Here is a 21,899-nt window from a genome sequence, read left to right as displayed (position 1 = left end):
CAGAAGCTCACTGAAGGGAGGAGGATGCGTGCAGAAGCTCACTAAAGAGACGTGAGAGGCGAGGGCTGTGAGAGCACCAAAGATAAACTGTCTCTACTCTGAAATTCTGGCTTAAGAGCACCTTTATTCCTCCTAAGTGCCAAAAATGAAATCAACAATCCCTTCAGAAAAATAGGACCTACTGTTATACCTAGCTAGCCTCCAATGGCAGGGCCAGGAAAGGAGAGAGCACTCACGTGCCCTCTCTACTCTCAAGCCTGGTCTCCGACCAGATGAGGACTCAGTTCCTATCCACGTCCCCGGACCTGCTGACTGACCCGCCTTTCCTCTCCCCTCAGCTGCCACGAGGAAATGCTTCTAGCGGGAAGAGTCCAAGACTGAATGCACAAGTAAAGCAAACCGGAGGGACACAGAGAGGAGCTGTGCTTTTGTTTTAGTTGCAGCATGAATGTCATTTATTCACTGAAATTAGCATTATGACAGAGAGGTGTTTCGATTGTGAATCCTAGAGACATCTTGTCATCGGGGCCTTCAAAGAAAGAAGAAAACAGGAATAAAAAAGGGGGCAAGCATCAAAGATGAGAAGAATCTACTTGGCAATACCAGAGGCTCTGGGAACAAAAATGGCCAATAGACAATGTTTCATATAAATGTGAAATAGCCTACTGTAAGAGTTAAAATACTTTTAACTGTAACAAACAGACATCATTCCATCACAAAAAAAATATTTGCCATGTGCTTGCCATTAGGAGTCTCTCTAGGGATGAGGGAGTTACGGTATGACAGAAAGAACAATGGATTAAAGTGAGAAGTTCTGGATTCAAATCCTGGCTCTAGTGGAAAATCCCAGGTAAGACATTTCATTTCTCTGAAAGTCACTGTCTTCATTTATGAACTGAAAATAATAGCAAGATTTCACAGAGCTGCTGGAATCATTAAATAAGGCTATAAGGGAAAGTACTTAGCACTATGAACGGTACACAGCACATATTCAATTTACTAAACATGAATCCATAATATATAAAATAATCTCAAAATTAACTGAGATTAAAAACAAACTATTTACATCTGAAAGCCATATAATGTTATAATCCAATGTTACTGCAATAAAAAAAACTATATGTTTATGATGGCATATGTGAAACTGAAGCATATCTCCTGTGTGACACTTTATTTTAGAAGAAAACATGAAGAAATTCACTTAAAAGTCATCTTGTAGATAAACTACATTGAAACTGCTTAGGAAGGCAGTATCATTTCTTCAGTAAGTAGACGGCTTAGGAAGACAGAACCCAGAGGGAAAAAAAAACTAGATTTAGGGCCTGTTTAAATCATCAGTTTATGTGACCCTGGGAAAATCAGTTCATAAGATTATGTGTCAAGTTCCTTCCCTGTAATGAGGAATTAAAATAGTGTCTGTTTCACATATAACCCAAATGCTAACACTAAGTTAGCTCTCTAGGAGAGCCCCACACAACTGCTTGGCAGGACTACAGGACCAGAACTGCGCTGCACTAAGCCAGCAGCTCGTCTGTAGTCCCTGAATATACTTCTTTGATTGTTTCATTCCCACAGTTGCAATTATCACATGTGGAAAAAAAAGAAAGAGTTCATAAAATTCATGGGAAATAAAGAAAAGTGGTATATAAAAAGAAAGTAATCCTAGAATTGCTAGCAAAATTTAGCATCACATGGTGAATAACTGCCAAAGTGAAACTTTTTAAAAACACTGTAGCAAAAATCAAAACCCCTATTATTTCAATCAGCATACCACAGATTCAACCTTAGTTTTGGCATGCCACTACCAGGGATTTATGTGATGCATACATATACATATGTGGGAAATGTCGTATGTACAGGGATAATCCACAGAAGAATAAATGATTAGAAACTCAACTGTGCATTAATAGGACTGGTTCAGTAAATTATGATACATACGTTCAACAGAACACTGTGCAGCCACTGAAAAGAATAAACTGTCATTTTATATACTAATATGAACTATCTCTTAGAAACATCATTAAACAAAAAAGACAAACAGAAACGGTATGTGGAGACTGCATCCAGTTGTGCTTTCTTTTTCCAAAGGAGAAAACAACATATATACAGAAAATATATACGGGAAAAAAACATGAAATGAAAGGAAATTCTAAAGATAAAACAAATACATACGTATGTATATTCAAACAATGTAGGTGGAAGTCATAAAAGAAACAGGTGACAGTGGTTACCTCTGAGTAGGGGAATTGGGTAGACGAGGGGCAGGAGTGGAAGGGACACTTTCTTCCACCACCTTTTCATGGACCTTTCAAACCTGTACAATACGACAACTAAAACAAACTTTCAAAAAAAGTTTGCTAAGAGTTTCCCATCTAGAAGAACCAAACCACCACAAACCTTATAATAATGACTTTGGACACATGTCATGTCTGCAGAGGGTAATTCTAAGTAATTTATAACACAGTCAAACATACAAAATATATTCATCATCAGTTTAAAATACACATATACACACTCACACACCCACCCCTCTATCTTATATTCTAGGTGGCAGCTACGTAAAACCAGAAATGGCAGGAATGACATCAATGAACATTTCTCCTAATTAACAACACTAGGTCAAAGGAGATACACACACACACACACAAGCATGCAAAGCAGAACAGAAACAAAGGAAGATGAACCAACATACCTTTTCCTTTCCACTTAACCTTTGCAACAGACTGGCTAAAATCCACATGTATTCTTCTGTCATCTATAAGTACGTTGTCCATTTTGAAGAATGCTTTCTCACAATCTTCTTCCTGACAGTAATTATAAAAACTCAAGCATAAATCTTTATGTAAAAGATTACTGCAGCTAGAATAAATACTGAAAATACAAAAAGTTTATCGTTACTAAACTATTATTTGTATGCTTATTATGCACCAAATGCTGTTAAATGTTTTGCATCTATTACCTTAATTAACTCTGATACCCTATGAGGTACTATCTATTATTGTCTCCATTTTCTCAAAGAGAAAACAGAAGTTGGAAAGGTACAGAAGTTGCCAAGGGTCCCGCAGGTGGCAAGGATGAGGGCCAGGATTCGAACTAAGCCAGTCTGATAGCAGTGGACGTAGATACACTTATCAATCATCCTGTACAAGTCCACAGTCCCTTTTACTCAAGACTCAAAAATATCCTGAAAATTCAAAGTTGTCTTTATAAGTTTGGTGTTAAAATCCATTTGACAGCAAAACCTGACCTAATGGGAGGCTACGGCCTTAATCTGCTCACCTAGTATGAATATTCATTTGTTTCACTGCAGAAATATTTTTGTGACTGATTATGGAACCCTGACCCAGAGGAGTATTACATAATCCACAGGTATTTATATATATGTATACACACACACACACAGTATTACCTTTCTAAATTCTGAAAAAGCCTGAATTTGGAAGCACAGCTATTCCCAAGGGTTTTGAATAAGAGATTGCAGGACTGTGATACCAACGTCTGTGCTGTGTAAGGATTTTTCCTGTCAGCAACTTCACAAACCCTGTCTCTCCATTGCTGACACCTGAAGACTAGAAGTGACAGATTTCAATCCAGCACTGATAAATTTTCTCTTATATTCCTACAAACTTAATCTTTAGTCTGCTCACTACTCACTAAAGACCATTCAAAGAGAAACAGATAAAAGAACTAGTTATAATCTTATTTATTTACCATGTATGTCAAGAATTAAATGAATTATAGACTCCATGAAGATATAGACAAAGCTTTATTCATCCTTTTATCTACATCATTTAGAACATCATCTGGCGCATGGTAGGCAATTAACATTACATTTGATGAATCTGAGTGATTACACTTGGGCAGGCATAATTCTATCACTGTGCCGTTTCCCCAAAGAAAAAGTTCCCAGATACTTTACACATATGTAGACACCTGATTTATGACAAAGGTGGCACTTCAGGACTGTACAGATAGGACAACTTTTTAGTAAACTGTGTTGGGTCACCTGGCTATCCAACATAAGAAAAATGAAATTTAACATGATACACATAACACACAAAAATGAAATTACAGATCTACAAGGGAAAGATAATTTCATAACAAAGCTTCTAAAGATAACACAGGAGAATATTTTCATGACTTTGCCATAAGCAAAGATTTTTTTTTTCTTTTTTGAGGAAGATTAACCCTGAGCTAACATCTTCCGCCAATCTTCCTCTTTTTGCTGAGGAAGACTGGCCCTGAGCTAACATTCATGCTCATCTTCCTCTACTTTTTATGTGGGAGGCCTATAACAGTGTGGCTTGACAAGTGGTGTGTAGGTCCACATCTGGGATCCGAACTGGCAAATCCCGGGCCGCCGAAGCAGAATGGGCGAACTTAACCCCTGCACCACTGGGCCAGCCCCCGGCAAAGATTTTTCAAACAGACGATAATAAGGAAGGAAAATACTGACAAACTGAACTAAAAATGAGAAATTTCTGCTTATCAAAGACATCATTAAAACAAGGGAAAAGGCAATACACAAAGGAGAAGATAGATGCAACATATATAATCAAAAAAGAGCTTGTATCCAGAAAATGTAAAGAATTCTTAGAAGTCAATAAAAAGGCAGCCAATCAAAAAGTGCACAAGTCTTGAACAGTTACACATAAAAAATGGACATTCAAATGGCAATAAACATATGAAAAGGGGCTCAACCAGGGAAATGCAAAATAAAACCACAATAAGATACCACTATGCGCCCATGAGAATGAATAAAATGTAAAAGACTGGTAGAGTTCATAGAGATATGAAATAACAGGGATTCCATTCCACACACTGCTAGTGGAAGTAAAAATTGGTATAACCACTTTGGTAAAGTTATTGGAATTATCTTCTAAAGCTACACCTACCCTATAACACATAAAATCATTCCGGATATATACCCAACAGAAACGCATACGTATGTACACCAAAGGACATGACCGAAATGATTCACAGTAGAACCATTCACAATAGCCAAAAACTGGGAAAGGATCCAAGCGGCCATCAACAGCAGAATGGAAATCTAAATTGTTTTACATACACACAGTGAAATACATGTCAATGAAAATTTACATACACACAATGAAATACCGTATGTCACTGAAAATTAACAAAAAAGTTAACAAGTCACCTGTAGTAACATCTATACATCTTATAAATATAGCACTGAGCAAAAGAAGCTAGATGAAAAAAAACACACTGTGTTTACATTTACATCAAGTTTAAAATGAGACAAAACTAATCTGTAATGTCACAAGTAGTGGTGATGGGGAAATTATTGGAAGGGGATACAGGGAGGACCTCTGGGATTCTAGTAATTTTTTCTTCTATTAATATTTTATTTCTTGACCTGGGTGGTGATTTACATGAGTGTATTAACTGTGATAATTCTTCAAGCTGTTCACTCAGGAGCTATACATTTTCTTTATGTATTTTATTCTTCAGTTTTAAAAAAATTTTGGATCAGATTATCCAAAGCATAGATATGCAAAACATGCAAAACTTGCCTAACATGCAAAAAATACAGACTCAGTGATGAACACTTACAAAGAGGCTACCACCCACGAGAATTATAAAGTGGACTAAGGTAGCTTAATGATTTTCAAGAAAAGAGAAAAGCTTCAAAAGATCCACCTAAAAATCACTGAATCATGATAAAGAAGCCATAGATTCCAGAACCACCCTATGCTCTGAAGTTGAACTGAACTACATATTCATGGCAAATGGTATACCTGCAGAAGTCTGAGAAACACGGGCAGTCATAGTCTATATGCTATAAACAAGATGAAATTGTACCTGTGAGCAAATGAACTACATATCCTGTAGTGTCAATGATGGAATGACACTGTCGAGTCTACAAAAAGTATTCATAGCAAACTAAAGGTAAAGATCTCCTTTTTGCTAGCACCAATGTACCTTGTAAATATCATTTCTGGTACACCTGACCCGGTGTCCAGGTACAATGTGATATGTGTATGTCTTCCTCAACCCTCCATTATTCATCTTGTATCCCTAGGACTTATCACAGTGTCTGAAATATAGAAGGTGTCTGATAAATGCTTCAGAACAACCATAACTCAGAATGAGCCACTACTGAATACATATAAGTCCAAAGCTGCATGATGAAACAGCACAGCCCAGCATAGCGGCTAAAAGAAATGGGAACAGAATCAGACATGTCTAAGCTCAAATCCCAGCCGGGAGACTCACTAGACGCATAGTTTAAACAGGACACATCACCACTATGTGCCTCAGTCCACTTATCTGGAACAGGAGGACAGTCCCTCTCTCAGAGCTGCGAGGATTAAATGCAGGTCGACTAACCTAACACCTGGCTTAAAGAAAGCTATCTGAGTAACATAAACTATCATTATTATCATAGATCTAGAAGGTACCATCTAATCCAATACTCAAGTTTTATTTATAAGGTAACGCCTAGAAAGAACAGTTCTAAATAAACTACTAAATATCACCTAACGGCTGGTCAGTGACAGAGCTTGGATTATCATCTAGATCTTACTCCAGTCCAGTTCTCTCTATTACTCAGTTATATTCCTACCTAAAAACACTGAAAAATCATTTCTAGAACTTGAGGGACCTTACCTAAAACTTTAAAGTTTTAAAGATACATTCGTGCAGATGGCATTTGAATCTAAAGTAAAGGTATGTATATTAACATTAACAGGTGTTGAATTTATCCTATTTGAATATAACAGCTATTTTTCTTGGGTGCCTAAAGAAAGGGCAAACTAATTTTCTAATCTTAGAGACTAGAAAACGTTCTATAATTTTTCACATTTTAATACCATACAAGAACAAAATAAATATCAAACTTAATACATCTATATTATGACCTACCTTTTCAAATTCAATAAAAGCATAACAGAGGGATTCTCCTGTCTTCCAATCCCGGATAACTTCACAACTGAAAGAAAGTTTGGAAAAAAGTGACTTTAAAGAAAAAGCATTCACTCTCACTCTTCACAAGCGAAGAAGAGAATAAGGCAGTTATTAAAAGGCAAAGTTAAACTCACGGAACTATATTTCTCCAAATTTCTTCAATGACAATTCTTTTTTAAAACTAGTCCACAATCTAGTAATTCAATTTTTCTAGATTCTACTCTCAATCTTCTATCTTGGCCTACAATCCTAAATTCCCAAAGTACTGAAGGAAGAATAAGATAAAATGTTTAATTTTCTTTTTGCAAAAGTAAACTACTGCTAAAAAATGTCTTAATCATAATTTCTACCCCAAATATAGATGAATTATACAATATCTAATGTTACTGTGGAATAATGTATACATATTCGTACATATATACATGTTTATTAAGTTTATGCTTTGGAGTTTTTGAATTTTAATATAAACCAAGCTCAAATTTGACCCCATTAAGAATATCTATTATACAGAACTAGTCTATCTTAAGAACCAAGTGAAAAAGCCAATACGGTGGAGCTGAAAGCCCTTGCCTGTCCCTTTCCTCATGTATCATGAGCCTCATTTTAAAAACATGAAATGCAACAGGGAAACAAAACATTGTACAAGAAAAGCAATCACATTATAACACATGATTCAGTTGTTACAATATTTACATCTACATTAAAATGTAAATATTAAACAACGATCTAACCAAAATTATGACACAACCAAAGCAACAGGAGGGGAGAATGAAGAGAGGAGGATAGTAATAAAGGTAAACCCTTGACTTCCTTAGCAGGAAGTCAGTATAAAATGTCTAAAATTCAAAAATAAAAAACAGTATAGAAGTGTTTTTTATAAAAATGATCTAACATAAGTGGGTGGAGTAAGAAAGTTGGGTAGCCATTTACAGAAAGATATTTCTTTCAATAGGAATAACAAAGAATGGCTTCATCGGGGGCTGGTCCCGTGGCCGAGTGGTCCCACATGCCACAACTAGAAGGACTCACAACTAAGAATATACAACTATGTACCGGGGGGCTTTGGGGAGAAAAAGGAAAAAAATAAAATCTTTAAAAAAGAAAAAAGAAAAACAAACAACCAAAAAAAAAAAGAATGGCTTCGTGGGAAAAAAACATGAAGTAAAAGGAAATTCTAAACATAAAATAATACTTTTTAATCAATTACAAAATATTCCCCTTTCTCACAGAAATACTAGCTTCTTAAACTTTTGTATTAATAATGCAGGAGAAATTAGCCAAAAGAAAAATTCTGGAAAATTTAGAGTCAAAATTAAATTAATACAGATTGCTGGTAATTCTAGGGAGAACTTAAATGAGATAAATATCTTAAACATTACAGAAGGTTCCTGAGTACACCACAGAACGAGACAAATGCCCCATCACTGCCTGTTTCAGAGTGACGACGTTCGTGTCGGGAGCGGGAGAACCATTCAATTGTATGTAAGTATGTGTGTCTGTGTATATATTGTAATTCACCAAGAAAAAGTTCACAGACTCACCAAAAATTTGTCATTAGAAAACCACCAATACCGAGTTTTTTCTGAATTGTTCACTAATTCTAGAAATTACCTTCTTATTGGCCCAAATCTTGAGAAGATTATCTCCAGATCCTCATCTGTGGTCACTGGATTCAATTTACACACAAACAGCACATTTTCTGGAGGTTTAATATCTGCATCAGGTAGATCTCCAACCTAAATTATAAACAAACCAGAATATAAATCAATTCCTTTAGTTTCCATTATAAATGCCCCATCCAACCCATAACGCTGATTTCCCTAAAATATCTAAATTTCTATTATAAACTACAGCCTCAGGAAAAGAAATGAGATTTCAAAATTTGCCACCACATTGTTCCTGGCAATAACAATATTCATAGTTAATATTTACCTGACTCCTACTGTGTGTGAACACCATGCTTTACACTTCATATACATTACTGTCAATTCTTAAAATAAATCTGCAATTTCTGTTTTAAAGATGAGTAAAGTGAATTCAAAAAGCTCAAATAACTAACTTGCCCAAGGCCACACAGTAGTAAACAACAGAGGTGGGATTGGAAACTGGCTTCAAAGCCCCAATTTTATCACCAATTTTTCATTTTTCAAGTATCTGATATATTAAAAAAAGAATTTATGTAAAATCCATCTAAGTTATGAAGCATGAAAATAAAAAACACCCACGATGTCACCAATTGGCTTAAGAACTAAAATGTCCCCTCATCCCACTATCCCTCTGTCTCTCTCACCAGAAATAACAAATATCCTACCTTTGGGCTTTCCTTTTTAGCCATTTCCTTCCATATCTTTAGAGTGTTACCACATAGATGTGCATCCCTAAGCAATATATTGTTTAGTTCTGCTTGTTTGTAAACTTTTGAAAAATATTATCATACTGAATGTAGTCTTCTGTGATTTGTAACACCCAATTCTTTGCACATTATTATTCAATACGGAAAAGCAACAGTTCCTGCATAATGTTTCCAGCTTTTTACTCTATCATCTACTTCAGCCAAACTGAAGTAAACTTCACAGTCAACTAGTGCGCCGAGTAAAGCACACAGCTTCCTACTAAAGAACTAGCGACAGTGAGAGAAAACCACGATGACGGTACTGGTGTCACTGTGGGAAAACTTTATATCCCATGGGCCTTTAGAGGTGGAAACAATATTCCTTTACACTTGTGTTCGAAAACTCTCAGAAATGATTTCTGGTAAGATTATCATACAAAGTATCTCCTCTTGGATAAACACACTGGGAAAAAAAAAAAGAAATCTTGAAAATCAGAAATATTAAGAAGCAACAGTGCCATTAAGAGCTGCTCAGTGTTTCTGAAGCCTATCAAAAGACAATAACCTATGTCCAATAAGCAATATTACAACACATAGGGAAAGACCAAATCAGTAAAAATCCCTAAAAGCACCTACAATGGTAGAAACACCGCATCTAAAGGAAGCACAAATGAGAAAAAAAGTTAACGAGTTAAAAAAGAACTTGCTATACTACTTGTCAAAGATAACCTTAAAGTACTACAGGGAAAGTTAAAATACTCCTAACTGCTATAAGGTTCAAAACACTAGTTGATAATGCAAAACACAAGTTGAATTATCATTATATTACACAGAAATAAAGCAAAAGAAATGGATGTTCTTAGAAAACAGAAGATGAAACCTGTTAATAGTGAGAATCCAAAGGACACAGGATCACCTATTAGAATGGCTAAAATCCAAAACGCTGACACCACCAAATGCTGACAAGGATGAAGAACAACAGGAACTCATTCATTGCTGGTGGGAATGCAAAATGTTGGAAGACAATTTGGTAGTTTCTTACAAAGCCAAACCATACAATCCAGCAACTGTACTCCTAGGCATTTTGCTCAAATAAGTTAAAAACCTATGTCCACACAAAAATCTATACACAAATGTTTACGGCAACTTTATTCATACTTGTCAAAACTTGGAAGCAACCAAGATTCTTTTTAATAGGTGAATGGACAAACTGTGGTACATCTGTACAATGGAATATTATTTAGCAATCAAAAGAAATGAGCTATCAAGCCACAAAAAGACAAGGAGGAACATTAAATGCATATTGTTAAGTGAAAGAAACCAATGTTGAAAGGCTACATACTGTATGATTCCAACCAAATGACACTCTGGAAAAGGTAAAACTATACAGACAACTAAAAAAGATCAGTGGTTGCCAGGGGTTAGGGGAGGGAGGGTATTACGGACAGGTGGAGCACAGAAGATTTTGGGAGCAGTGAAACTATTCTACATGATACTGTAATGGTGGATACATGGCATTTGTCAAAATCCACAGAAAGAACACCACAAAGAGTGAATACTAATGTAAATTATGAACTTCAGTTAATAATAATGTATCCATATTGGCTCATCAATTGGAAACAATGTACCACACTAATGCAAGATGTTAATTAAAAAGAGAAAGTGTCGTGGAGGGGGCAGGAGGCACACAGGAACTCTGTACTTCCCGTTCAATTTTGCTGTAAACCTAAAACTGCTCTTAAAAAAGAGTCTACTTATGGGGGCTGGCCCCGTGGCGGAGTGGTTAAGTTCGCGCGCTCCGCTGCAGGAGGCCCAGTGTTTCGTTAGTTCGACTCCTGGGCGTGGACATGGCACTGCTCATCAGACCACGCTGAGGCAGCGTCCCACATGCCACAACTAGAAGAACCCACAACGAAGAATACACAACTATGTACCGGGGGGCTTTGGGGAGAAAAAGGAAAAAATAAAATCTTAAAAAAAAAAAAAAAAAAGAGTCTACTTATGGGGCTGGCCCCATGGCCGAGTGGTTAAGTTCACGCACTCCGCTGCAGGCGGCCCAGTATTTCGTTGGTTCGAATCCTGGGCGCAGACATGGCACTGCTCATCAAACCACGCTGAGGCAGCATCCCACATGCCACAACTAGAAGGGCCCACAATGAACAGTATACAACTATGTACCGGGGGCCTTTGGGGAGAAAAAGGAAAAAAAAATAGTCTACTTATTAAAAACAAAACAAAAACGGAATCCATGAGTCCATAGTGATGATGAATCACTAAGTAGAGAATAAAGGAAGGCTCTTCCTTACAAGAACGCAGGCTGAGAAGTGTGGGAGGAGTGGTAGAGTTGGAAAATCACCATCTTGCAGGCATCAGAGTCAAGATTGGTTCCAAAAGAACCATGAACAGCTGAGAAATCTAGAGGGACGGTCTGATAAGGAATAAAATATCTGAAAGGTCTCAAAGTGTCTTGCTACAGATTGCTTATTAGTTGCAAGGGGATAACAGAAAGTAGGCAATGGAGACACCAGGCAGTGGATTACCTTGACCAAGTGACCAAAACAACCACTTTTTAATGTGGGGCAGCTGGCTATTGTATACCTCCAGATGTGACATCTGAGGAGGATGCATCAGTGATGTAGTATTCCAGCTGTGGGTGCATAACCTGAATCCACTCACGAGGCAACAGTAGATAAGCCTAAACTGAAGAACATTCTATAGAATAAATGACCTGTATTCCACAAAAACGTTAATGTCACGAAAAATAGAGACAGGTTAAGGAATTCTCCCAGATCAAAGAGACTAGAGAAACATGACAAATAAACGCAAAGGCAATCAATCAAGAGCTAGGTTCTAGACTGGGGGGGGGGGCTATAAAAGATATTGAAATAACTAGCAAAATTGGAATATGGATGTAATTTCCATCAGTTTTAGATTTCCTGTTTTGGTAACTGTACTGTGACTACGTATAGTAATACTGTTGCTCTAGGAAATGCACCCTGATCTAAGAGGCAAAGAAGAAAGATGTCTGCAACTTAATTTCAAACGGTCCAGAGAACACGTGTGTGCATGTGCACGTATAATCAGAGACAGAGAGAGGGGAAGAGAAGAGAAGGAGAGGTGAGAGGGAGGAGAGAGAAAGAGAGAAAGAGAGAGCGACTGATGAAGCAGATGTGGCAAAACGTTAAAAACTGGTGAATCTAGGTAAAAGGTATATAGAAGTTCTCTGCACTATTTTGTAATTTTTCCATAAATTTTTTTATTATCAGAAAGTAAACAGTTTAAAGAACAAGTTAATCCATTTTCCTCTGGCATAAACTCCCTGTGCTTTTGCTGTTGGAAATTCTGGTGATAATCTAATGTTCCTTCCCTACTAAGTCGTTTACTTGTTCTCTTTTAAGTGCAGTAACTTTCTTAGAATGTGTCTTGGTGTTGGTTGTTTTGCATCAATATTGTCAGATACACAGTGTGCTCATTAAAAGGCGCATTTTCATTTTTTTTTAATTCAGTAAAGTTTTCTGAAACTATAGTTTTTAATATTTGTTCCTTCAGACTGGTGATACTAACATAAATTTTAAAACAGACCAGGGATCTGAAAGCTCTACTATACAAAATAATTATAATAATAAAAACTTGATTATTATCCATCCAAATATTTATTGACGGTGTACTATGTGAAAGGTATACTCATTCCACAAAGAAAAGAAATGGAAAAAATGCTTAGTAGGTCAAGTAATAATCTACTGAATAACTGCTCCCCAAATGGCTTTATATCGTTAGTAATACAGAGGATGAGTGCTCAATTTCTACCCAGGTTTATTTTATCCTGTAACTACTATTCTGCTCTTTAATTTCAATACTTGAGTTGTACAAAGAATTATTCTTTAATATACATAAAATTCAGTCCAAGAAACATGCTTTAAAAATGAAACAAAAATAAACAATCAAAATCAAATTAACATTTGTAACTTGGATATCCACTTCCCATTTCTAAAAAAAGGCACTTGGCACTATATTGATAATGGAATCAAATTTGTTTACTTTCATGTATTATGTCATACAAAATTTAATCCAGAAAAGAACCCTCAGCTAAATTTTTAACATTTTAAGACTACTAAAAAGCCAGAAATAGATAAACTCACAATAAGTATGTACTAAATATATCGCTGAACAACTATGTGAACAAAGATAATTATCTTACCATTTCTAGTAGAATAGCTTGAGTTTTGGCCTCTTTTTCTGCCTTTATTTCTTCTACTTCTTCAGCTGATCTTCCTTTGAAATCATCGATTTCTTCATCTGCTCCTATTCGACCACTCTGTAAGGCAGAAGTTCACTCACATATATATACATACACGTATTTAAAGAACAGAAAAATCTGAGAAACATGGGAGACACATTATGCTTTATTCTTTGTTCCACCAAAATGTGTTTGAACACAAGTCACAAATGTGAAACAAACTTACAAACCTCTAAAAATCGATTTAAATTAATTCAATAATATTAGCCAGATTAGGTTTCTAATTTATTGTTAAATCAAAATAAACGTTTATAAACAAACTATCTGGTATTCAACTAAATGCTGAATGCAGAAGATAAATAATCTTAGAAATTAAGCACCAGATCCCAACTATAAAGATAAATTCAGCTTTGAGGAAGCCTCATAAGCAGAAATTTATATCTTAAAATATCTGATGGAAAAGTCTGCATTATTCCACAGAAATTACTGGACTCCCGAGTACCCCCAGTTGAAAAGTTCCCTCACAAGATGTCAATTTAATTTAGCCTTAAAGCTAGACTCCCATCTAGAGTCAGAAGATAAGAAAAACATTTTCCCAAGGTGTTCATTTAAGCTTCCAGAGGTAAGGCCGTTTCGGTGGAACCAAAACTGAAGAAAGCCTATTAGGAAAATAAAAAGATAGCTAGAAAAATAAGTATCTCCAGGGAAGAGAGAAAGAACTCTAAACTGTCCTCATATAATTGATCAACTGAAATATGCATGTACATTCAATCACCAGAGGACTCTACTTACATCTAGTTGTTCCCTTGTAGGTTCTGGTGATCGATCAGGAATTAATAAATCAGGAGGATCATCAAATGGATCATCTAAAATCACTGTATGATTTATCCTAACAAAATAAATCCAAGTCAAATGTTACATTTATGTTATTTCAGAATTCATGTTTTACTTTTTATAAAGATTATAACAAGTGTCTTAAGTATCTCTAATGCCAAAAAAAATAAGCTGTTAAATTTTATAGCACAAAGATATTACTAGAGCATACTTTCACAATTAGTGTTACTGTTTTTCATTGTTTGATATTATACTTATTACTCTGCATTACTCTAAGATGTAAAATAGGGGCTGGCCCGGTGGCGCAGCAGTGAAGTTCGCACGTTCCGCTTCTCGGCGGCCCGGGTTTCACCGGTTTGGATCCTGGGTGCAGACATGGCACCACTTGGCAAGCCATGCTGTGGTAGGCGTCCCATGTATAAAGTAGAGAAAGATGGGGATGGATGTTAGCTCAGGGCCAGTCTTCCTCAGCAAAAAGAGGAGGATTAGCAGTAGTTAGCTCAGGGCTAATCTTACTCAAAAAATAAATAAATAAATAAGATGTAAAATATATATGTCTAAATCTTAGTACTTTTGCCACATTTCTTAATCTCCACTTTTTAAAAGAACTAAATTAAAGGATTAATAATTCTTCCCAACATATGCAGTAACAAATGGTTAGCATTGGTGTAAAAATACAAAAGTTCTTTTTTTAATCATAAGGATTCTTCTAATCTTGTATTACTTCACATTTTGGAATCATCCAAAAACCAATTCTACTCGTGCTATCACCACTACATGTCAAACATCACCGTATTAAAAGATTCTAGTACATTCAGATAGTAAATTGGAACCATACCTGATATCCTGATATGGTACAAAGTCCTTGTCAACAAAGGTCTCATTAATTTTCTTAATTATATCCATGCCTTCTGTCACCTCACCAAAAACTGTATGAACACCGTCAAGGTAATCTAGATTATCTCCTGTGGTGATAAGAAACTATATAGAAAGGTACAGAATAAACACAAATATATATACATACATATATATAATTCATACTGCAATCAGTTACAGAGTGACAAAAACACACAAAAGAAAGACTCTACCTTAACTGCATGGATTCTTACCCACTTGTTACTGGCACTAAGTAAAATGTACAAAGCTTATACATAAAACATCAACACATACACAGATGCTCCCCTGACTGTTTAAAATATTAGACAAGCCAAGGTTCAGTTTCTTCACATGTAAACTGTGAGAAAAAAACACAACTACCCCAAATGGGGTTTTAGAGAGGATTAAACAAGGCAATGACTGAAAGACACTGCACGTGGCCTGTTCTGAAATAAGTCATAAACACAGAAAGCAAATGGGCTACAACGTGAGCAGTGACAATCCATGGATGGCTGTAATGTTTTCTTCTTCATACTTTTGTGTATTTTTCAAATTCTTCACATAGACATGACTTACATTTAAGAGAACAAATTAATTTTTCTATATAGAAAAAACTGTGTAATTTTCTTCTTCTAACCAATATTTTTGACTGAAATTCTCTTACTGTATAGTTTAAAAAGATAACTTTATCGTATCCTTCCAGTCCTTCATTTCAAAGCAAAATATCTTCTCACTCATTTCCTAACCTGAGATCCATGCTGATCACTGCCATTGTTCACCATGGACACAGTGCCTTTCTTCTTATGCTTAATTCTTGGCACTTTTTCTGCCTCGAAAAAGCTTGCTTGATCACCATACAGTTGACTGAAAATACAAATAAGGTTATAAAATATAAGTACTCTCAACATGAAATATAGAAGTTCTAGTAATATAAAGGGTTACCATTTCTTTATAGAAATGCTGCTATGATTCAAAATATTCCTCTTTTTTTGCTACAGACATTTAAGGAACTTGGAAAAAATCTATATTTGAAACATATTTTAACATGCAGATTGAAATATGGTAGTTAACATCATTAAGAGGCAATTCTATTTTACTCCTTTAAAAATAAAAGAACTGGGGCCAGCCCCGTGGCCGAGTGGTTGAGTTCGCGCACTCTGCTGGGGAGGCGCGGGGTTTCGCCGGTTGGGATCCTGGGCTCGGACATGGCACCACTCATCAAGTCATGGTGAGGTGGCATCCCACATGCCACAACTAGAAGGATCCACGACTGAGAATATATAACTATGTACCGGGGGGCTTTGGAGAGAAAAAGGAAATAAATTTAAAAATCTAAAAAAAAAAAAATTTAAAAACTTACCCAAAAACAGACTCTCCTCCACGGCCAGTCCCTGTAGGATCACCCGTTTGTATGATAAAATCCCTCTATAATATATAAGATACTTTGTTAATTCAGAATTGTGGCAGATGATTCCAATAACAAAGAAAAAGACTAACATCCACCAACTCACCTGTACATTGTGAATAAGGCAATAATTGTAATATTTTATTTTGCACAACTTCAGGAAATTCAAGCAGGCTGAAAGAAAGTAAATGCTAAATTTATCACAGTAGTTCATGAATATATTTTTAAGCAAGTAAAAGCAGTTAGTATAATTAATTTCTAAATTACCATACAAAAACTCCCCAAAATGGTCAAATGTCCAAAGCCATAAAGAAAAAGAAAAAAAAGGTAGTGAGCCTAGAAAAAGGCAATAAAGTTTAAATTATCTTTTTATTCTCTTTTTCTTAGGATTTCTTGGGCCTCTGAGCTAACGCAGCAAACTGACACTTATCTGGGATAAACAATCATTTACTGATGGATTGATTTTGTAGGAGACAAAAAAGAAAAAGAGGATACCATAATGGGAAAGGATCTAGCAGAGTATCTGAAAATGAGTACAGATTCTATTAATTAGGGAAAACCAAATATCTGTGACGATTGTTTTTTTTAATGATTAAATAGCACTTCACAAAAATCCATAAACTCACCATGTACCAGCTTTCTCACATAAATTCACTTACACACCCAATAAACAATGACTATCTTCTAGGTACTTGGCACTGCTGTCACAAATGCCATTAAACCATAGTCCCTTCCCTCAACAAGTCGATAATATACGTGTGGAGAGACATGCTAACCAGTTCTCAAGGCACCAAAATAGAAACCAGACAGACAGAAAGATACATGGGGCTGCCCCTGCCCTCAAGGAGCTCACACCAAACTAGGGTCCTCACCCTGAACACAAAGAGTTAGGGTACTGGGCATGACACCTTTGTGCCACTTAAATAAACCCCCTCAAGAGTTGAAAAAAGAGATTGTTTCTGGCTGGGGAAATTAGAAAACCCTGTGGAGGCTTAAGGTGAGCATTAAAAGAGTTGGAGTGGCAGAGAGTAGAGAGCGAACGTCTCAAGCTAGGAGGACATTATGAAAAAGTTCGGAAGTGGGAATTTAAATGCTTCTGGAGAGGTCCAAAAGACCAGGCTAAGTTGTGTAATACTCCAGTACTACAGAGGAACACTACAGAGGAATAGAGGATACAAAGGCTGGAGAGGTAAGATGGCCCCAAGCTAGGAGAGGGTCTTCAATACCAGGCTTTCGAGAATTTTTCTAGAAAAATGTATTTGTGGGCTTAAAGTTAAACATACAGGAGTAGTCTTTTAACTAGAAGGATCTAAGCAATGATCATCAATGGTCGCCGAACTCTTTAGGTGAAAAGCTAATGGGAACACTATAACAGATACATCAGGTAGACAAGCCTGAACCCACCAGTAACTTTAATGTCACAAAAAGATCCAACCAGACACCAAGTGCCTCCTGAATGTGATGCAGTTGAAAGTACAAACGACCTCAGATGAAATACTCTTGTCAAAAACATTAAACCTGAACCTGATCAAGGCTCTAGATCTAAGCAGCAATTTATGAGAAAAAGAAGAGATAGAAGAATGTATTAAAAGATACAACATGGATAAAATCAGTCAAATCCAAAATGAGAATTCTATAAATGATCCATATTATTTTTCAAAAAATTTTCAAGGAAAAAAGAGGGGAGAAGGGAGAACCTATAGATTAAAAGATATTTAAGAGATTTACCAACCAATATAATATATGGACTTTGGCAGTTTCTTACAAAACTAAACACACCCTTACCATACAATCTAACAATCACGCTCAAAGGAGTTGAAAACATGCCCACACAAAAACTTGCACATGGATGTTTATGGCAGCTTTATTCATAATTACCAAAATTTGGCATCAGCCAAGATGTCCTTCAGTAGGTGAACAGATAAATAAACTGTGGTACATCCAGAAAATGGAATATTATTCAATGATGAAAGGAAATGAGCTATCAAGCCATGAAAACACGTGGAGGAAACAAATGCCTTACTAAGTGAAAGAAGCCAATCTGAAAAGGCTACATACTGTATGACTGCAATATATAACATTCTGGAAAAGGCAAAACTATGGAGACAGTAAAAGATCACTGGTTACCAGAAATTAAGGGGTGGGAGGGATGAACAGGCAGAGCACAGGGGACTTTCAGGGCAGTAAACCTACTCTGTATGATACTGTAATGGTGGATACATGTCATTATACATTTGTCCAAACCCACAGAATGTACAACAGGAATTTACCCTAATGTAAACCATGGACTTCAGGTGATGATGCTGTGTCAATGGAGATTGATCAAATGTACCAGTGTAGTGACAATTGTCAACATGTACAATGTTACTCAGTACAAATGCACAACAAATGTACCACTCTGATGGGGGATACTGACAATGGGGGGAGGCTGTGCACATGTAGGGGCAGGGAGAGTATGGGAAATATCTGTACTTTCCCCTCAGTTTTGCTATGAACCTTAAACTGCTCTAAAAAAATAAAGTCTTAATCAAAAAAGGGGAGGGGGAGAATCTACAGATTAAAAGATATTTAAGAGATATACCAAACTATGTAATATATGACCCTTGTCTGGATCCTAATTTAAATTACCAAATATTTTTTAAATGTTTATGAGACATTAGGGAAATATGAAGGATACTAAGGAATTATTGCTAATTTTTTCAGATGTGATAATGATTTGTGGGGTATTTTTAAGTATCTTTTAGAGACACAAATTGAAGTAACTGCAGAGTAAATAAATCCCATGTAAGGGATTTATTACAAAAAATCCAGCAGAGGCAGGGGTATAACTGAAACAAATCGGTTAAGTGTTGACAACTGTTAAATGAAGCTGGTCATCAGCACATGAGGGTTCATTTACATGATTCTTTCTACTTCTGTATATGTTTCAAGTTTTCTATAATAAAAAGTAAAAAAAAAAGGGAAGAAAAATAAGGAAGAGAGAGAGGAAAGAAGGAAGGAAAATAAGTCTGATAAGCAGTTATACATGTAAATAGATATCCACTCACAGGCTTACAAATATACACAAACAAGGTGGACTTCTGTTTTCAGTGTTCCAAACTCTCTTTGCAGAAACGCTGCTTGCCCATTCTGTCTGTGTTAATCAGGCGGCATAACCCTACCTCCCGTTTAGTTCCTCACAGCTCTGGAGACAGAGGCCCACTCATTTGCCAGGTGCTGCTCCACTGTGGAGACAGTGTCAAATCCAAGAGATGCAAAATACAATTCCTTATATCATCTTTTGAATCTGTAGATGCCGCCAACCTTAAAGCCAAGCTTACCCCAGTAACATGAGGCAATCAATTATTTTCTTGGTTTAAGACAGTTCGAGTTGAGTTTCACTTGCACAAGGAGTCCTAATACAATGCATATATATGCTTTAGTCAATACAGTAAGCCCTTAGTGTGAGCCCTCAGAGTGGATCCATTGCACGAGGTGCTCAGGATACAGAGATAATTAAGGCACAGTCCCTGTTCTATTGGAGTTTACATTCTGGAGAGGAAACAAGACTTGCAAATAACTCCAGGACAATAACAAAGTATGTGTGTGTGATTTATAAAAAGACATGAGACAGAGCAGAAGAAACATATCTAACTCTGCTTAGGGAGGAAAGGAGAGCTTCAGGGAGGAGGTCGTGCTTATCTGAGTTTGAATAGTTAAGCAGGAAGTCTGCAGAAGGACAACAGTGGAGAGAAATGTGGGGCAGAGGCAACAGTATGAGAAAGGTATGGATGTGAGTGTCTGGGGTGGGGTGTAGCTGAGTATGGAAGAAAGTGTACTCTGGCAGGAGGCACTCACGGTATGGTATGGTAATTTGTTTCATCCTTTTTGGCAGACTCTGCATTCCACGGGAGGAGGACCCTCATCATAACTAATCTCTCCTGGCCTCCTGTTTCTCCCTACTCTGATACATTCTCCACACTATTGCCTATTATTCCTAAAACAAGTGTGCCATGCCTCAATCTGCTTTTCAAACCTTCAAAGACCCTGGTCATCAGTAGGGCACACAAGACTACTCACCATCTGACCCAACCTATATAACGTATACGACCAGACTCGCAGTCTGCCATTCCAAGTCACGTCCCATTCCGTCAAGCCACGCCGAACTTCTTGCTGTTTCCAGAAAATTCCAAGCAAGCTGTTAAGTAAACACTTATTCCCGCTCATCTTTGAAAGAGCTAGCTCGTGTTCCACATTCTTCGCTTGCTTCCCTTCTCCCCGGCCCCAACCAGGAAGAATTACTCCCTCCTCTGGTTTCCATGGCAACTTACACACTCTTCTAACACAACACTCGAAAAGTGAAACGGGTTCCCGCGTTTGTTTCTCCCAATGGAAAATCAGACTCTCAAAGGCAAGACGCCTATCAGGGCCTGGCACCGAGTCTTGATTGCATAGCAGGCGATCGATGAGTGTTTGCTAGAGCTCGGTGCACGCCGCCGGACAGCCCCTCCTCCATCCAGGCGGGATGCCCACCTCGCTGCTCCAAGCACATCCTCCCTGCTTTCATCACGTCTTACTGATTACACACCAAGGAATACTAGTTGTGGTCCTCCCAGGAGTAAAGTGCAACAAGCAAGAAAAGCTACGGGAATTGTATATTCAACCTGCATCACTCACACACACGCACACACACACAGAGTCATTTAATGACAACAAGCACCCGCCACCCGAACGGCCAGCAGCAGATACCGGAGAAGGGCTGCTCCTCGCAAAAACTTTTCTAACCAAGGCCCGCTAATAAAACAGCCAGGTCGCGGGCACCGGCAGCCCCGAGCTGGAAGCGGTCGACGCCGGCGACTGGGCAGCGAAAGGGAGAGCGGGGAAGGGAGATGGCGGCCTCGGCAAGAGGCAAGAGGGGCCCGGGGCTCACCGCGCGGCCGCTCCTCCGTGTACAGGTCGATGACGACGTCGCCCAAAGTGGTCTCCAACAGGACCGCCATGGCGCCTGCTCCTCCCCCGCAACCAGCGCCGGGCTGACAGGCGCAGCTCCTAGACGTCGACGCCACGCGTCACGCTCGGCGCGACGCCTTTTTACATCATCCCTCCTGCGACACCGCCCTCTTCCGGGTTGCTTCGGCGGGCCGCCCTGGTTGGCGCCACGGCCCGCCCCGCTGTCGTGGGAGGTCGGGCGCGGCCCTTTTGAAAAATCCTCCTCCGCCCTGGGCGATGGCGCGGAAGCCTAGCGCTCGTTAGGGCGTCTGTAAAGCGTTTGGTCTCCATCTCGAGCACGGAGAGGCCCTGTCTTTTTT

General features: G+C 37.7%; 1 protein-coding gene across 1 annotated transcript in view; it reads right to left on the bottom strand.

Moving 5' to 3' along the window:
• The window catches only part of PPIL4 (peptidylprolyl isomerase like 4), a 31,440-nt gene extending 9,776 nt beyond the window's left edge, over positions 1 to 21,664 (bottom strand). Inside the window, exons 1-10 of the mRNA XM_046669885.1 lie at positions 21,521 to 21,664; positions 16,718 to 16,785; positions 16,567 to 16,631; positions 15,953 to 16,070; positions 15,169 to 15,311; positions 14,289 to 14,385; positions 13,458 to 13,574; positions 8,539 to 8,663; positions 6,886 to 6,952; positions 2,693 to 2,804 (exon numbers count right to left, since the gene is read on the bottom strand). Of these exons, the coding sequence (XP_046525841.1) occupies positions 2,693 to 2,804; positions 6,886 to 6,952; positions 8,539 to 8,663; positions 13,458 to 13,574; positions 14,289 to 14,385; positions 15,169 to 15,311; positions 15,953 to 16,070; positions 16,567 to 16,631; positions 16,718 to 16,785; positions 21,521 to 21,590 (982 nt within the window). The 5' untranslated portion in view covers positions 21,591 to 21,664. The remainder of the gene's footprint in view (positions 1 to 2,692; positions 2,805 to 6,885; positions 6,953 to 8,538; positions 8,664 to 13,457; positions 13,575 to 14,288; positions 14,386 to 15,168; positions 15,312 to 15,952; positions 16,071 to 16,566; positions 16,632 to 16,717; positions 16,786 to 21,520) is intronic.
• Positions 21,665 to 21,899: the final 235 nt, after the last annotated feature.

This window comes from Equus quagga, chromosome 8 (genome assembly GCF_021613505.1).
Source record: "Equus quagga isolate Etosha38 chromosome 8, UCLA_HA_Equagga_1.0, whole genome shotgun sequence".
NCBI classification, from domain to species: Eukaryota; Metazoa; Chordata; class Mammalia; order Perissodactyla; family Equidae; genus Equus; species Equus quagga.
The sequence above is the reverse complement of the archived record's forward strand: the minus strand, read 5'-3'. Positions and strand labels throughout refer to the sequence as shown.